The sequence below is a fragment of the Jaculus jaculus genome, chromosome 6 (genome assembly GCF_020740685.1).
Source record: "Jaculus jaculus isolate mJacJac1 chromosome 6, mJacJac1.mat.Y.cur, whole genome shotgun sequence".
NCBI classification, from domain to species: Eukaryota; Metazoa; Chordata; class Mammalia; order Rodentia; family Dipodidae; genus Jaculus; species Jaculus jaculus.
In genome coordinates, this window is record NC_059107.1 from 115,059,407 (window position 1) to 115,074,179 (window position 14,773).

The following is a 14,773-nucleotide window of genomic DNA, read 5'->3' on the forward strand; positions in this document are numbered from 1 at the left end:
TCATGGAATCTATAATCCCCACAATAATGCTATTTATAAATCAATTTTTTTACAAGAGCATGGAGCAGATCAGTAAAATGTTTCTCTTCAAAAAGGAAAATTGGGGCTAGAGAGATGGCTTGAGGTTAAGGTGCTTGCATACAAAGACAAAAGACCCAGATTCTATTCCCCAGGACCCACATAAGCCAGATGCACAAGGGGGCATACACTTGTGGTGTTTGTTTGCAGTGACTGGATGCCCTGGTGCGCTCATTCTCTCTTCCCCCTCTGTGCCTCTTTCTCTCTCTCTCAAATAAATAAATAAAATAAAATATTTTTAAAGTATTTTTTATTTTTATGTATTTATTAGAGATAGAGAGAGGGAGAGGGAAAAAGGGAGAAGGAGAGAGAGAGAGAGAATGGGTGAGCAGGGCATCCAACCACTGCAAATGAACTTTAGATGCATGTGCCACCTTGTGCATCTGACTTATGTGGAACCTGGAGAATCAAACTTGAGTCCTAGATTTCACAGGCAAGCGCCTTAACTGCTAAGCCATCTCTCCAGCCCTAAAATATTTTTTAAAAAGAGGAAAATTGGGGACTGAAGAAATTGATCAGTAGACAAAAGTATTTGCCATGCTAAGAGGACCAACATTCAGATCCCCAAAACACACTGAAGCCAGACACAGTAGCATGCATCTGTAATCCCAGCTCTCCTATGGTAAGATGGGAGTTGGAGACAGAGAATTTCCAGAAGTTCATGGGCAGCCAGCCTGGCATACACAAAGGTAAAGAACAAGAGATCCTGCCTGAAGCAAGGTAGAAGGTGAGGGCCATTACCTAAGGTTGCCCTCTGACCTCTACACATGTGTTTTGGCATACAAGTACACAAACATGCATACACATATACACACACAAATATGAAAGAAAGATTCAAAGAGGAAATTTGCAGTTAACAGGTGATGTATAAAAGCATTAAAGTAAAAACTTCACATGGAAGGAAATTGAATTTACTGAGATGACTTATACATAAGACTAAAATTTTGCCTGCTATCTCATAGCTCTTTGTTTTGTACAACACACTGATGTTACAGACTTGCATTCACAGCGAACATTCAGCTCTGCTTTTATATTTATTTTACGTAAAATTGAGTGACATTCATGCCTGTTTTCCCATGGTCTTCATCAGCCTAGGTGTGCAGGCCAGAAGGCTTTCTTGCATCCCTCTCTGGCCATACCTGGTGAGTCACCGAGTCCTATCAAAACAACTGATTGGACATTCCTTTCACTAATCCCTTCCTTTCTACTTCCAACCCTCATCTTTCTCATATCAACTATTGTAGTTTCTTCGAGTCTTTACTTTTCCACATGCTACTCTAAGAGGGAACATCCTACAGTGCTATCTCCTTGGCAGATGTCTGCTCAGGAGAGAGTAGGACACTTCCAGTCCAGAGAAGCACTTTTGTGTAGCCCTTGAAGATTCCTTGGAGAAAGCTGGTCATTTCTCATAGGCAGGTGTCCCAGGATCCTTCTGGCATGCAGTTATCTAGACTGCAACTACGTACCTTGGGCTGGACATGGTGGCACACATCTTTAATAGGAGGATCACTGTGAGTTCAAGGCCAGCATGGAACTTCAGAGTGAGATCTAGGTCAGCCTGTGCTAGTGAGACCCTACCTCAAAAAGAAAAAAAAAAAAATACCTTGGCTTCTCAAAGTGCTTGAAATCTGTCAGGGTGACCTGGATGGTCTTGACCAGGTGATAGGGTGGGGAAAGGCAGCAAGAGTCCCACAGGAGCCAGTCCCTTGGGCCAAACACAATCTCTTTGGCACTTGTGGAACTCACTAACTTCAGGTCCTCTCTTCAGAGAACTGAATTATATTAACATGTGCCTGAAGGTAATGACAAAGTCATTTGTCATCAGCCAGAGCCCTCTAAGTGACTTTGCAGAGACTCAAACAGAATTCTGTTCTTGTACCCAGTCATATATTTTTCCTCAGGCATATTAGCCTTTTGAACCTCATTTGCCATTTTGCTGCCCTAACACAAGTGTGTGTGTGTGTGTGTGTGTGTGTGTGTGTGTGTGTGTCGCTATAGTGTAAAGCTTGCTATAACACTCAACAAAGTATCAGCAGAGCTGCTGGGTGTACAAACTAAGAGGTCTTCAAAGGGCAAGAGAATCAGCAGTTCTGCTTGTCCATCTGGCAAAAGCAATGCATTCCCCTGTAGAGGTGTGAAGTTACAAAAGGTTGAGGAACTACAGGAAAAAGAAACAAACTCTTTCAGGGGAGAAAATGACACTGTTCATTAACCTGAAAGTTTCTCTTAAATAATGAAAGTTATCACTTGTAGAATGCTTTACTGTTTTCAAAACATTTCCACATATAGTTCCCCATTCAACTCCCACACTAACTCTGTGACATGTGCTTTTACTTTATAGATGTGGAAATGGATACAAGAGAGATTAATCAATATGTCACCAGATTGCAGAACTAATAATGGGAAAACTCTTGACTTAAATCTGTCTTTTTTCTTCTTCTTGTTTTAGGTTCTTGTAGAGCTGTCAGTGGAAGTCAGAATCTAAGGCAGGCCAGGCGAGCTCTCCAGCACTAAGCTTCATCCAGCCCTTACCCATGTCTTACTTCTCTTCTCATCCAGGGCTCTTCCCAGTGTGTTCTGTGCTTGTTATCTATTGCCTAGAAAATGGACTAAAATCTGTGATTTCACTACCAATGATGAGCAACGTAAGGAATTTAAGGAAGTGCCACTTCCCACACAGTGAATACCCTTCAGCGTGAACCTACAGGTCATCATAAAAAGGCTTTATTTATACAAATGCAAAGTAAAAGCACTCCCACTGATTTTTTTACATATGTTATTTTTATGTATATTAATCGTATTTTATACAACTTATACATACCTGCCTACAGGTCCTGGATTGCTTTTTTTTTGGGGGGGGGGGGAATGCCAAGACCATTACTAGAACTTTCTCTGCAAAGGTGCAATTTCTCTATCACATCTCACTTCATTGATTTCAGAATGAAGATGTTATGTTCAGTGATATCATAAACAACATTCCACTTTCATGTGTATGTGTATTCATACAAACAGATACTTGGATGCACACACAAGCAACAGCAATACTAAAGACTAAAAAAGAAGTGTGACTTCTATTAAGTATAACTGCTGATGCTGCTTGGTCACTTATCTTACGGGAAATACAAAACATCCTGCATTTATCAGAACTAAAATTCACTGATAATCTAGCATATATTTTAGCTGACTTTCGTCTGGACAAACTTTGAGCTTACCACTTCATTTTTTCTTGTTTAGTGGTCAAAAGACAAAATTGTTAACATATTTCAGATAATGAAAACTTAAAATCATTAAGGCACTTTGTATTTGCAAAGCCCTGTTTCATTTTCTTCCATTATAAAGCAACCCTAGGAGATAGAGATAAATTATTCCCCAGTTTATAGATGTTGAAGATGAGGTCTGCTGACTCATCTATGGTTCCATGGCTATGGTCATGGTTTGAAATGGGACTTCCATTCCAAAATCTCTGTACTAATTCACAGATAGATAGCTTTATAGCTTTGTGATTTGCATGAAATAAAAAATAGAAATATAGCTTGAAAACTAGAACCATACACATCAGTAAAGACACTTGCCTTCACAGCCTAAGGACCAGAGTTTGATTCCCCAGTACCCACAATAAAACCAGATGCACAAAGTGGCACATGCATCTGGACTCCACTTGCAGTGGCTAGAGGCCCTGGCATGCCATTTCTGTCTGTCTCTCTCTCTTCTATCTCTCTCTTCTTGCAAATAAATAAGCAAAAATATATTTTAAAAAACTGGAGCCATATAATGTATTTTTGTTGCTCTCAACAGTATGACTGAGCCATGTTTTCTATGTGTGCTTTTCCTTGTTCGGTATAGTGATGTTTACCTTAGGCTTCACCACTTCGGTGTTACATTCTCCAGTCATGAACAGAGAAGTCTAACTGCCTGACAAGTCCAGATAGGCACAATTGAAAGTCCTTTGTTTACTCATTGAATGGTACAACTTGTGCCCTGCCAGATGCTTTGTCCAGTCCTAACCTTGTTTAGTAAAAACCACCTGTAACATGACTGGATAATTAATTCCATGCACCAATTTACCCTTGGGATATTCTGTTAAAAATAAATCAAATATCTAACAAGAGAGCAGAATGGTGGTTGCCAGAAGCTGGAAGGCTGCTGAGGGGAGAGGGGAGAGGTTGGTTAAAAGGTTTGGGAGTCTCAGTATGAATAAGTTCTGGAGATCTTAATGTACAACGTGATAACTATAATAATAATGTATTGTATATTTGAAACTGCTAAGAGATTAAATCCTAAATGTTCTCACCACCACCCCCAAAATGATAAGCATAGGAGGAACTGGATATATTAACCAGTTTGATTTAATCACTTTACATTATATATGCATAGCAAACTAGCATATGAGACACCATAAATATATACAATTTTTGTCAATTATAGTTTAATAAAGGAAGGTTAAGGCAGATAATGCCTTTGAGTGTGAACAATAAACTGCTTACTGAATTAGTTTGGAATGACTTAGGTGAGTGGATATTGACTCTAAAACACCATACTGAGAAGTATCAGCAAACACTCTGGCTTCTCCTCAGATCACCCGCTACCTGATTGCACACTGGAGCTCCTCTCCTCAGATCATAATAAATCTTTTGCCTTTTACTAGAAGTATCATCTCTTGGGAGTTTTTTCCATATATTTTATTAATGTATACTAATTGAATAAAGTAACAAGTTTCTTGGTGATAGTTTCATACATGTATATAATATGCCTAGATCCTGTTGCATGACCTCTTTCTTTTTATTAACTGGAATTTCTTAAATAAGAAACTGTTTAGTAGAAAAACATGTCCATACCTCTCCCAGGACATGATGAAGAATAATGGATTTTGGAGTATTCATTAGTATTTAGAATGTTTGGGGTATTAAATCATTAATTTGTTTTTGAAGTAGGGTTTCACTCTAGTCCAGGCTGACCTGGAATTCACTATGGAGTCTCAGGATTCATGCACCACCACACCCAGCTTAAATGATTATTCTTAAACTGGGTGGGGTGGCACACACCTTTAATTCCAGCACTCGGGAGGCAGAGGTAGGAGGATCACCGTGAATGTGAGGCCACCCTGAGACTCCATAGTGAATTCCAGGTCAGCCTGGGCTAGAGTGAAACCCTACCTCGAAACTCCCCCCTCCAAAAAGAATATATTCTTACTTAACTACAGATTTTTCCTTTTTTTTTTTTTTTTTTTTTTGAGCAGGGAAACAAGTGGTTCCTATAGGACAACAGTCCCAAGAAATGGATTTATTAACATAGGGGACTGATCTCAGGGCTTGTTCACATTAGTTGAAACTCTGTGACTCCACACTGAAGGAGCTTTTTCTGTTGATGTTTCTTAATCCCTAATGTGGCACTGGACTTTAAGGTTTGTCATGTTCAAGGCTTGTAGGGGCCAACTAAGCAACTAGCAACAATAAGACAGCATCCCCACTAAAACTCTGAAGCTCATCCTGTGGGCTTAGGTATAAGTAAGGAGCAACAGTGGAGGCAAGTTTACACGTGTGCTTTGCTTCTAGTCAGACAAAAACAATGACCAGTACTTTACTGAGGGCAGAGTGCATTGCTGCTAAACACGAGGGGGTGGGAGGGCAGGAAGTTTTCTAAGCATTTCCAGCTCACTTGTGGACAGCCCCTTGACATGTCAGCAAGCCATGATGCTTCTCCCTGCAGGGATGGTTATCCTACTGGAAATGTGTGTGTGTGAGCTCTGGAACCCAGCTCCTAAAATTTGTTACAAGTGACCTTATCTCATTTATTACCAAAACTTGGCTAAGGGCCTGCCAGGTGCTACTTGTTTTCAATGATTCAGCAGAAGGAGGCACCAGAGGACAACTGGAATGATATATACGACCAAAAGTGAGGACGCCTCTTTTCAGAGACATTATCTGCCACCTCAGAGCATTCTATTTCTAAACTGTTTAAGTTCGGTTCACAAGAGATTATGTTGTGATCCTCGTGTGCTTCCTGCGTGTGTTTAGTCTTAAATGCTTACAAAACATTTTTTGAAATCCTCTCATGGTTTTCTAAAATCCTTCTTAATACATGCACTGCATAAAAATGTAACTTTTGTGGCTTTTAAAAAAATCCTAGTTTTGCAAATATAAACAAATGTGTCTTAAAAATCAAGATTTCAAGAAAAAAAAAATGAGCAGCAGCTGTTGGAAGCACGGCTGAGTGGTAGTGCTTCCACTGCTCAGTGTTCACCAGAGAAAATGTCAAACTGCTCAGTTGTGTCGCTTCCATGAGAAACAGTTAAGGCATTTTATAGCTACTGTTTATGTGGGGTTGAGGCAAAATAAATGTGTTGCACTCCCTCTGCTGGCTCAAATGCTCATTAACCAAACCTATTTTTAGATGTATTTCCCCCTTTAAAAAAAAATAATAATAAGATTGTGGAAAAAGGAAGCAAAAGCTGGAAAGTTGTTAATTTTATTATTCATTTAAAATGTCAGAAAAACAAATGTCTGTCCAAGGCAAATGTCTAAGCTACACAAGACAGCAAGACAGCTAGCCAGCACACTTGCCTGGACTCTCCCAGAGGCATATCTAACAGCCTTTCAAAATTCCTGATTCCTTTCAAATATTGAAGTCATCTTTCCCCAGAGCTTAAGGAAAAAAATCAGATTACTGTGTTTATATGTTGCAAACAGTCCGGGAAAGTGAAGGCATTCATTTGGCTCAGGGTGGGAAAGAAGCAAGCAAGATGTCTGTCTGCTGGTGTCCACAAGGAGAGCTAAAATATCAGCCAGCTGAAATTTTACACCTCGTAGGCCACTTCCATGCATGAAAACATGTGACCCACAAGCCTAGAAGAGAGGCATAGCACCATGCAGTTTTACAGCCAAGGTTACCTAAGATGTAACTAACTATTCTATCCTTAAGGAGGGCAGTCAGAAGAGGAAACCACTCCAGGCTGTCTGACAGCCCTAGGCTGCTTCACTCTGGCTAATGGGCATAAGGAGGGGCTTCCTGCAAAGTCCACATTCTGCCTGAGCTTGGCTCTCCTTTCCATTCTGGCTTCCTTTCTTCCAGGCGTCTGGATGCCAACCACATCAGCTACGTGCCACCCAGCTGTTTCAGTGGCCTGCACTCCCTGAGGCATCTATGGCTGGATGACAATGATCTGACAGAAATCCCTGTCCAGGCTTTCAGGAGTTTATCAGCATTGCAAGCAATGACCTTGGCCCTGAACAAAATACACCACATACCAGATGATGCCTTTGGAAACCTCTCCAGCTTGGTAGTTCTGTAAGTGTTGTTTTTGCTCTTTTTTAACAGTCTCCAGGGCTGGAGAAATGGCTCAGCTGTTAAAGGTGCTTACTTACCAAGCTTGTTAGCCTGGGATTGATTCCCCAGTACCCACATAAAGCCAGATGCACAAAGTGGTGCATGTATCTGGAGTTTGTTTACAATAGCAGGTGGCCTTAGTGCACCCATTCTCCTTCTCTCTCTCTCTCTTTTTCTCTCTACCTCCCTCCCTCCCTCCCTCTCTTCCTCTTCCTCTCTCTATCTGTATGTCTCCTTGCAAATAACTAAATAAATAAAATTTGTGATTATGTAAATGACTTAAATATCACTTATAAAACACCTGATAAGTGCCAAGCATTGCTGGGCATACCAAGATGATAAAATATGACCTCTGCCTTACTAGAAACTATTGTATATTGTATATAACATCACTACAATACATAGTCAGCACAGTAGCCAAACTTCATTAAATTTCCTTATTTTTGTAATAATTAATAGTTCAGATAAAATTGAATGATGCCTTTATCATTTTATGTAATACATTGATATCTAATAAGTACTTTGTTGGTGATTCTGGGAATGGAATCCTGGACCTCACAAATGCTGGGCAAGCACTTTCATACTGAGCTACTCCCACGGCCTTAATAAGGACTTTGTAGGCTAAAGAAAGGCAACAGAAATTATTCTCAGGCTGGGAATGGGATGTAGCTCAGTGATAGACCACCTGTCAAGCATGCACAGCCCCTGGGCTTGATTCTTAGTACTGCCAAAAGCAAAACAAGCAAATGACAGCAATGATAAAGGAAAAATTAGAAGAGGAGGGAGAGAGAAAGGAAAAGGGAAGAAGGAGAAAATTAACCCTTGTCAATAAAGTGAATTCTACAATGTTTACAGCTTATTTCTTGCGGCCAATATTTTTTCCATTTGTTTGCTTGTTTATTTTTGTTTGTCTGTGACAGCCTTACGTAGCCCAGACTGGACTCTAACTCACTATATAGCCAAAAATGACCTTGAATTTCTGAAACTTTTGCCTCTACCTTTTAAGTGCTGGGATTACAGACGGGCACCCTCATACTCAACTCAAAACTCATGATGTTAGGAAGCCAAAATGATTCTTAAATAAGTAACAGTTTGGAAAACAATCAGTCTTCATTAAGTGAAGCGCCATGCCTCCCTGTGCACAACAGAATAGGCTGTCCCGTGCTGATGTTGGAACAGCTGCTGCCTGCCCTAAAGGCCATACATTCAATTTGTTTAGTGTGTTAGTCGGCTTCCCATCAATATGACAAAATCCTTGTGATAAGGCTGGCTGTGATCACTCAACACTTGTAATCACAGCATTTAGGAGACTTTGGCAAAAGGATTGCTGTGTGTTTGAAGCCAGCCAGGACTACACAGTAAGTGCCAAGCTACCTGGAGCCTCAAAAACTCAAAAAAAAAAAAAAAAAAGAAGCTGCATGTGGTGACTTTGATCTCAGCATTTGGAAAGCAGAGGTAGGAGGATCACTGTGAGTTCAAGGCCAACCTGAGACTACATAATGAATTCCAAGTCATCCTGGGCTAGAGTGAAACTCTGCTGCAAACCAACACCCACCAAAAAAAGACCTCAAAATAAATAAATAAATAAATAAGGAAAGACTTATTTGGCTCCCAGTTTTAGAGTTGTCAGTCCCCATCCTTGGTAAGGCTGACCATCACAGCAGGTATTTAGTTCGTGGTAGGTCAAGACTGCTCACCTCATGGTGACTAGGAAGCAAAAAGAAAGAAAAGGCTGCCATCTCTGTAGTCCCCTTCATGGACAAGCCACTGATGACCACCAGGTTCTACTACCAAGCCTTGAGCATAAGGGACTTTGGTGGACATTATAACCAAAACCACAGCACTGTCACTCTGAAGGAATTTTTTCTTTATAAATTATTTATTTGTTTATTAATTAGTTTTGTATTCAGCAAATACAGTCAGTTTGGTACCATTATTATGAAGGAATCTTTTTCTGCTCTGTTTATGCCCTTTGCTCCATGCCTGTCCTCTGACTCTACTGCTTTCACTCGGCCGGGTTCAGTACTGCAGTTGGGTACCTACCTGTCTCTTCCACTGTGGTATGTACTCCTTTGAGGATGCCAATATCTTATGCATCTTTGTTTCCCTCGATCCTGTCCATCATCTGTCACATGTAGGAACCCTTGATAAATATCACATGACCCTCCACTGAAACCAAAATATGTTAGAACAAAGATCTTAGTTTGTGGCTAGAGATCTTGGCATGCCCATTCTCTCTCTCTCTAATAAATAAATAAATAAAATATTCTAAAAAGTATCTTTTGAAAACAGATCTTTCATTATTTATTTGGGCTGGAGGGATTTCTTAGTGGTTAAGGTCAAGGCCTGCAAAGCCTAACAACCTGAGTTTGATTCCCCAGTGCCCATGTAAAGCTAGGTGCACAAGGTAGTACATGTATCTGGAATTCATTTACAGTAGCTGAAAGCCCCGGCTCACCCATTCTGTCTGTCTCCTATCTCGCTCTCTGCTTGCAAATAAATAAGTAAATATTTTTAAAAGATATTGAGAAGACATTAACAACCATCTGTACTGAGCTTAACATAAAAGGATGATACCACTGACTGTCTAGAAGCTGCTTAGGGCCTCTGAACTTTAATATTATTATCATTATTTCTCACCCTATCTACCTTGAACTCGTTTTCCAAAATCCCTTTGGGAGTTGGCCCAGTTTTCAGTTGTATACACAGCTGTTCTCATTGGCTCTGGCCTACCTGCTTTCCAATTGAATTAAAGGTGATAATTATGCACATCAATACTATGTCAGGATAGCTAATCTTCTTGGGCAGCTGAAAAACCAGACCACTATATTCTATAGTTGAAGTATTTTTCTGTTGACCTGTGAACCAACCATGGGAATATAGTCATTCTAAGGTGTCAGCTTTAAGAGAAAGTGTGCTTAGTATGCCTGTGACCTTCCTTTCCTGCATGTGTCACTATGGTACCTCTGCTCTCTGTCCCCACACCAGATTGAAAAAACCATGCTGAAATCCCTGATTTACTTACAATCGTCTTTACTTATATGCAATCACAATGCTCTTATTGTCATATACTCCCTTGTATTAAAATCCTCAGAAGTAAGCTGGGCATGGTGGCATATGCCTTTAGTCCCAGCACTCGGGAGGCAGAAGTAGGAGGATTGCCATGAGTTCGAGGCTACCCTGAGACTACATAGTGAATTCCAGATCAGCCTGGGCTAGTGAGACCCTACTGCAAAACCAAAAAAAGAAAGAAAAAAAAAAAAGAATAAAGCTGTGATTGTCTTTTAAATTCTATGACATAGAACCATCTATGATATGAGTAGATGGGGCATATAAAGTTTGTTAAAAGATTGTTCATTTCTTATAATTAGTGCACTCTTTATACTTTATGCTGCTTTAGTTTTAAGCAATGCAAACATGACTGGTAAATTTGCTGTGTGTGCAGTGTGCCCTCATGACTGTCTGAACTGCTCTTCTGCAGGCATCTCCATAACAATAGAATCCATTCCCTGGGAAAGAAATGCTTTGATGGGCTCCACAGCCTAGAGACTCTGTGAGTTGACCTTTTATTTGTTTCCCTTTTCTCAGTGTTTTCATGAATATTCTAAAGAAATCAAAACAGCCTTAAAGCCAAACTTGCTGTTTGGTTTGGTTAATTGCCTTGTTTTAAACAGATATTTACAGAGGTTTTTACATGCACACACGCACACATGCACACCCTACAGAGCTAAGCAATAAAACTGAGATGTGTTTTAATCTCATGAGAGTGATAAATTAGCTAGAATAATTAAAGTTAAATGAGTTGTTCTCTACTAAGCAGTGACTATTTGCTTAGGGATGTGTATTGTCCACTGAAGATCAATTCTGTGTTATCAGGCTCTCTATTCATGAATTGGGTTCTCTCTGCTGACTGAGGGTGCACACTAGACAATTTCAGATGATTTGGTGCTTTATGGCTGGCTGGGGAGGCTCACCCTGAAGCAATTCAAAGAACTGAAAAGTAACAGTAGCTACCATTTACTGAGCATGCTGAGGATCACTATCATATACTTTTTACATATTTTTTACAAGCACCCTATGACAATGACAGCAGCTGTTACTATCTGGTCTTACATTGTAGTGAGGTTATTTTACCAATGTTGCATATGTAGTCGGTAGCATGACTTGGAATTTCTTTCTTTTCTAATCTTATTCTGAAATCCATGTTTACCTCCAGATATACTTCCAAAGACTAGGTCAAAAGTTCTGCTGTGCCCAATAGTGTGAGGCTGTGGTGCAGCTATTCAGAAGGCAGAGGCAACAGATTATTTAAGCCCAGGAGTTTAAGATCAGCCTGGGCCGGCATAGCAAGACATCTGTTTCATAGAGAAAACAAGCCAACAAAAATTTGCTCCATTTATATTTGGCACCTATGAGGAAAATGAGTCCAGTCAGCTAACCATATTCTAGATCCTCTCCCAGAGCCAAGGGAGAGGTTCTCAATAGGGACCCTGTTCTTTTCCCAGTGGAGGAGCAGTTCTCTCATCCTCATCTCTACATATTTAATACTCAAATGCAATAAACTACGCAGAGCCACGAAATCTACACAGGACTCTGACCAGGACTGCAGAAAGAGGTGACAAAGACCACATCTCCCAGGATCTTAGGAACCATTGCTTATTTTCATACAAAGCTTAACAATTTGCACATGGCCAAATTTAGCTTCTAACAAGGTGCTAGATCCACCAGCTTCCTGGGAGACCATCTGTCCTGGGTCTTGTAGCAGATGAGTATTGACAGCCTTCCTTCCAAAGTGACTTAAGTCACTGTTTCCACATAGGTGTAAAGGATAAGCCTGTCCAGGCAGGATCTTGATGATATAGGCAAAGCCATTCACATTAGCTGCTAGGAAAATTAAAATTTCTTTCTTACCTAAAAGAGTTGGACATGGGATCTTAGCAATGAGAATCACCTTTTCAACAGAGGAGAAATAAAACATGAAATAAACTCTAATGTGTATTTCCATAAATAGTTTTCATTTTAGTCCCCAGTCCTGAGGAAGGAACTAGGCTTACATAAAAATACCTTATGAATACCATGAAGCAAAACATTCCAGGACAAAATTTGTGAATCTCCATGTCTGCCCCCACTTTGCCCAGGGCTAGAACAGATCAGTAAATTGGTTATTCCCAACCTCTTCCTTTCCCTTACTAGAAATCCAAGTAATTTATAATGGTCCAATCCTTGTTTAATCAAAACAGAGCATCTGGAGAGATTTACAAACAGGAAGAAAATTTATGTCCACAAAAGACAAGAGTTTCCTGCCTGCAGTATAGCTTAAGGATGGCTTGTGCCAGACAAGTAGGAATGTTTAACTCGGTCAAATTATTTTTCTCTTAAAATTAAATGGCAATTCTTCTCCACCGAGGAGGATCTAACCACATCTGATTGCCTTACCAAAAGGTTTTGCTGTATCATTTGGGAAATCTGCCATTCCCAGAGACAAGAAGGCAATGACTTTTTCATATGAAGATGTAGGTAAAAGGTGGAATAACTCTGTAAAATGGGATTGAAAAGCCATCTGTGACAAAATAGATAGGGAAATTAATGATTTGAGATGGTCTAGCCCTCTCATCTCTGTGTATGAGGAACAATACAGAGCTTTGACTTACAGACCAAGGAAAATGTCCAATTTCTGCATCACTAATAGTGACCCTGAGGAAATTCTAGACCAAGTGTCCTTGCTGAGAGTATTTTGAATCATATAAACTTCTCCAAAACCAGTACCCACCCTGGACTCTAGACTAGGTCAAATACCAGTTTTCCCTCGCTGCAGGACCAAAGCAGTCTTCTCAGATGTCCAGCCTTCAAAACAGGAAAGAGGGAACAAGAAAGGGGATATGTCATAGGCCCAAGGGTACAAGCCCCAGCTAGCAACTTAGAGAAACAGTTCTAGAGGAAAAGCTCCATCTGGAAGTGACCAGAGCCCCACCAAGTAAGAATCACTCATACCTAAAGTTAGAGCTGCTGCAGGTCCTTCCCAGTTTGAAGTAACCAAAATGCTATGGTACCTTGACTGAAATTTCTCTTCATTGGTATAATGGCCATTTCAATGCAGAGGCTTTGGAATGAGGGTGGTCAGCAAGCTAAGAAAGTCTTTCCATTGGGAAAAAAAAAAAAAAAAAGGAAGGAGGGGCTGAAGAGATGGCTTAGCGGTCAAGACATTTGCCTGCAAAGCCTAAGGACCCAGGTTTGATTTTCCAGGTCCCACAGAAGCCAGATGTATGTGGTGGCACATGCAGCTGGAGTTTGTTGGCAGTGGCTAGAGGCCTTGGTGCACCCATTCCACTCATTCTCTATCTCTCCCTCTCCCTCTCTGTCTCTAATAAATAAATAAATAAATAAAAATTAATATTAAAAAAAGAGAAGGAAGGAGGGCTGGAGAGATGGCTTAACAGTTAAGACAATTGCCTGCAAAGCCAAAGGACCCAGGTTCCATTCCCTAGAATCCATGTAAACCAGATGCACAAGGTGGCACATGCATCTGGAGTTCATTTGCAAGGCTGCAGGCCCTGGCACTTCCATTCTCTCTAATATATCTACTTCTTCCTCTCTCTCTCTCTGTCTCTCAAATAAATAAATAAAATAAAATATTTTTAAAAAGAAAAGGAAGGAGAGCCTGAGGTGGTGGCACATGCCTTTAATCTCAGCACTTGGGAGGCAGAGGTAGGAGGATCACTAGAACAAATTTAAGGCCAGCCTGGTACTATGTAGTTCTAGGTCAGCAGTGGCTACAGTGAGACGCTACTTCAGAAAAAAAAGAGGGGGGAAGAGAATTTATTTATTTGAGAGAGATGGAGAGAGATAGAATGGGCATGCCAGGACCTTCAGCCTCTGCAAACCACCTCGTGCATCTGGCTTATGTGGGCCCTGAAGAATCAAACCTGGGTCCTTTGGCTTTGCAGGCAAGTGCTTTAACCACTAAGCCATCTCTCTAGACCAGAAGGAGAATTTTTATCAATGATTTGTGTCCATTTTGTAGCATTTTAGCTTACCTTGCAAAAAGAGAAGGTGGGTTTTTTTAAATGAAGTACTAACAATACTATTTACTCATTTTCAGAGATTTAAATTACAATAATCTTGATGAATTCCCCATTGCCATCAAGACCCTTTCCAACCTTAAGGAACTGTGAGTATCTAATATAGTGTCAATGAAAGAATTCCATTATGTGTGAATTTATTTTTTAAATTAGTATGTGATTATTACATAATGAATTGCTGAAAAATTTTTAAGTTGATATCAATAATAATTAAATGTACTTGAAATATATTTGACTATATTTCTATCACCAGCAGATTTTTTAACTAATGAAAAGTGTCCCATATATGTAAG

General features: G+C 40.1%; 1 protein-coding gene across 2 annotated transcripts in view; it reads left to right on the top strand.

The window, feature by feature from the left end:
• Lgr5 (leucine rich repeat containing G protein-coupled receptor 5) overlaps nucleotides 1-14,773 on the top strand; it is a 151,960-nt gene that overhangs the window by 113,087 nt on the left and 24,100 nt on the right. The window contains exons 5-7 of one of the 2 annotated variants that reach the window (XM_004650102.2): nucleotides 7,147-7,362; nucleotides 10,883-10,954; nucleotides 14,501-14,569. In XM_004650102.2, coding sequence (XP_004650159.2) covers nucleotides 7,147-7,362; nucleotides 10,883-10,954; nucleotides 14,501-14,569 — 357 coding nt within the window. The remainder of the gene's footprint in view (nucleotides 1-7,146; nucleotides 7,363-10,882; nucleotides 10,955-14,500; nucleotides 14,570-14,773) is intronic. The other variant, XM_045153691.1, reaches the window with a different exon arrangement.